Source organism: Labrus mixtus, chromosome 8, assembly GCF_963584025.1.
Source record: "Labrus mixtus chromosome 8, fLabMix1.1, whole genome shotgun sequence".
Classification (NCBI taxonomy): domain Eukaryota; kingdom Metazoa; phylum Chordata; class Actinopteri; order Labriformes; family Labridae; genus Labrus; species Labrus mixtus.
Genome location: NC_083619.1, coordinates 7,638,553 through 7,639,767, shown reverse-complemented (window position 1 = coordinate 7,639,767; position 1,215 = coordinate 7,638,553). Strand labels below are relative to the sequence as shown.

Genomic DNA, 1,215 nt, shown 5'->3' with positions numbered 1-1,215 from the left:
ATCTTTCATTCAGTTACACACAGTATCATTTACATTCTTTGTCATGAGAGCGTTTCTTTTTTTTTTTTGTTGCTACAGCCCCTCTCTCTCTCTCCACCCCGCCCCCCCCCCACTCTCTCTCTCTCTCGTGCTGGAGTGCTGAGTCGGAGGCGCTCCTCGGGTTTTGGCCAGTGCGCAGCGCGGCACCGCTTCACATCACACTGTACGCACGGACTGTTGCTGCGTCCCGGAGCCCCCCTGCAGGCGCTGAGGACAGAGGGAAATTAAAAGTGCACTTTTTGGGGGACGTTTATCCGCGGAGGAACCGATAAGGGGGTCGGACCGGCGTGGAGGAGCGCACCATGGCCTCAAAGGAGACCACAGCGGCGGGCTTCGTCAACGTCAGCAGGGAAATCACAGGTGAGCCCCCCAACGTGACTTTTAAGGGGAAGTATAGATGAGGAAGGAGAGCCGTTTCAGTACATGTGGGGGTCAGTTTTGTCTTCACTCCGCTGCTCTATAAATCTTCGCTTTGTAGTTCCGTTTCATTTGGAAGGAGTTATCACCGCAGGCGATCGCAGGAAATGTCTCCCCAGGCAAAACCAGAGTTAATGGCTGTTGAAGCTCGGGAAGATTGTAATCCCATCGATCTCTGAGCGGGGGTGTTCACTTTCGGATTGATTTGATATTAAAGGTCCGGCTGTGAAATGTATCGGCCACCAGAGTCCCGTAGAGTGCTGACAGAGTTATTTTAAGTGCATCACTGTGCGTGAGTGCGCGTCACGGCTTTCGATGTGCATTCATTAGGAGTTTTCATCTCTTTCTCTCCTCCCTGCGTGTGTGAGCGTGGGAGTTACTGTGCGACTGGGAGTGCTTTGCGTGCAGCAGGCAGCATGGGTTCAACTGCACACTGTGCTGTGCCACTTCCTGCTGGGAAGATTTTACCTGTACACCCACACCCACCCACCCCCACACACACACTCAGTGACCAGCATGTGTGGATAATAAGGTGTTCAAGTAGGTGTGTCCCTCACAGATAATTATCCAGACGAGAGTTAAATCCCGCTGTTTACCAGCTCAACCTGTCCAAGCCCCGTCTGTCTGGCCTGGTGATAAGAGTAAGGCTGCATTAGGACATTAGCACACCTGCCATCGGAGCTGATGGGGGGGGGGGGGGGGGTTCATGAGAAGAGGGTGAGTGAGCAGATCCATCAAAGTGTCAAAATGACAAGTGGG

General features: G+C 53.1%; 1 protein-coding gene across 3 annotated transcripts in view; it reads left to right on the top strand.

Annotated features, from left to right (window-relative positions):
• The first annotated feature begins 227 nt into the window (after window positions 1–227).
• carmil3 (capping protein regulator and myosin 1 linker 3) overlaps window positions 228–1,215 on the top strand; it is a 98,539-nt gene continuing 97,551 nt past the window's right edge. For 2 of the 3 annotated variants that reach the window (XM_061044005.1, XM_061044003.1), the window contains exon 1: window positions 229–399. In XM_061044005.1, the coding sequence (XP_060899988.1) occupies window positions 342–399 (58 nt within the window). In that variant the 5' untranslated portion in view covers window positions 229–341. Of the gene's footprint in view, window positions 400–1,215 lie in introns of all 3 variants that reach the window. The other variant, XM_061044004.1, reaches the window with a different exon arrangement.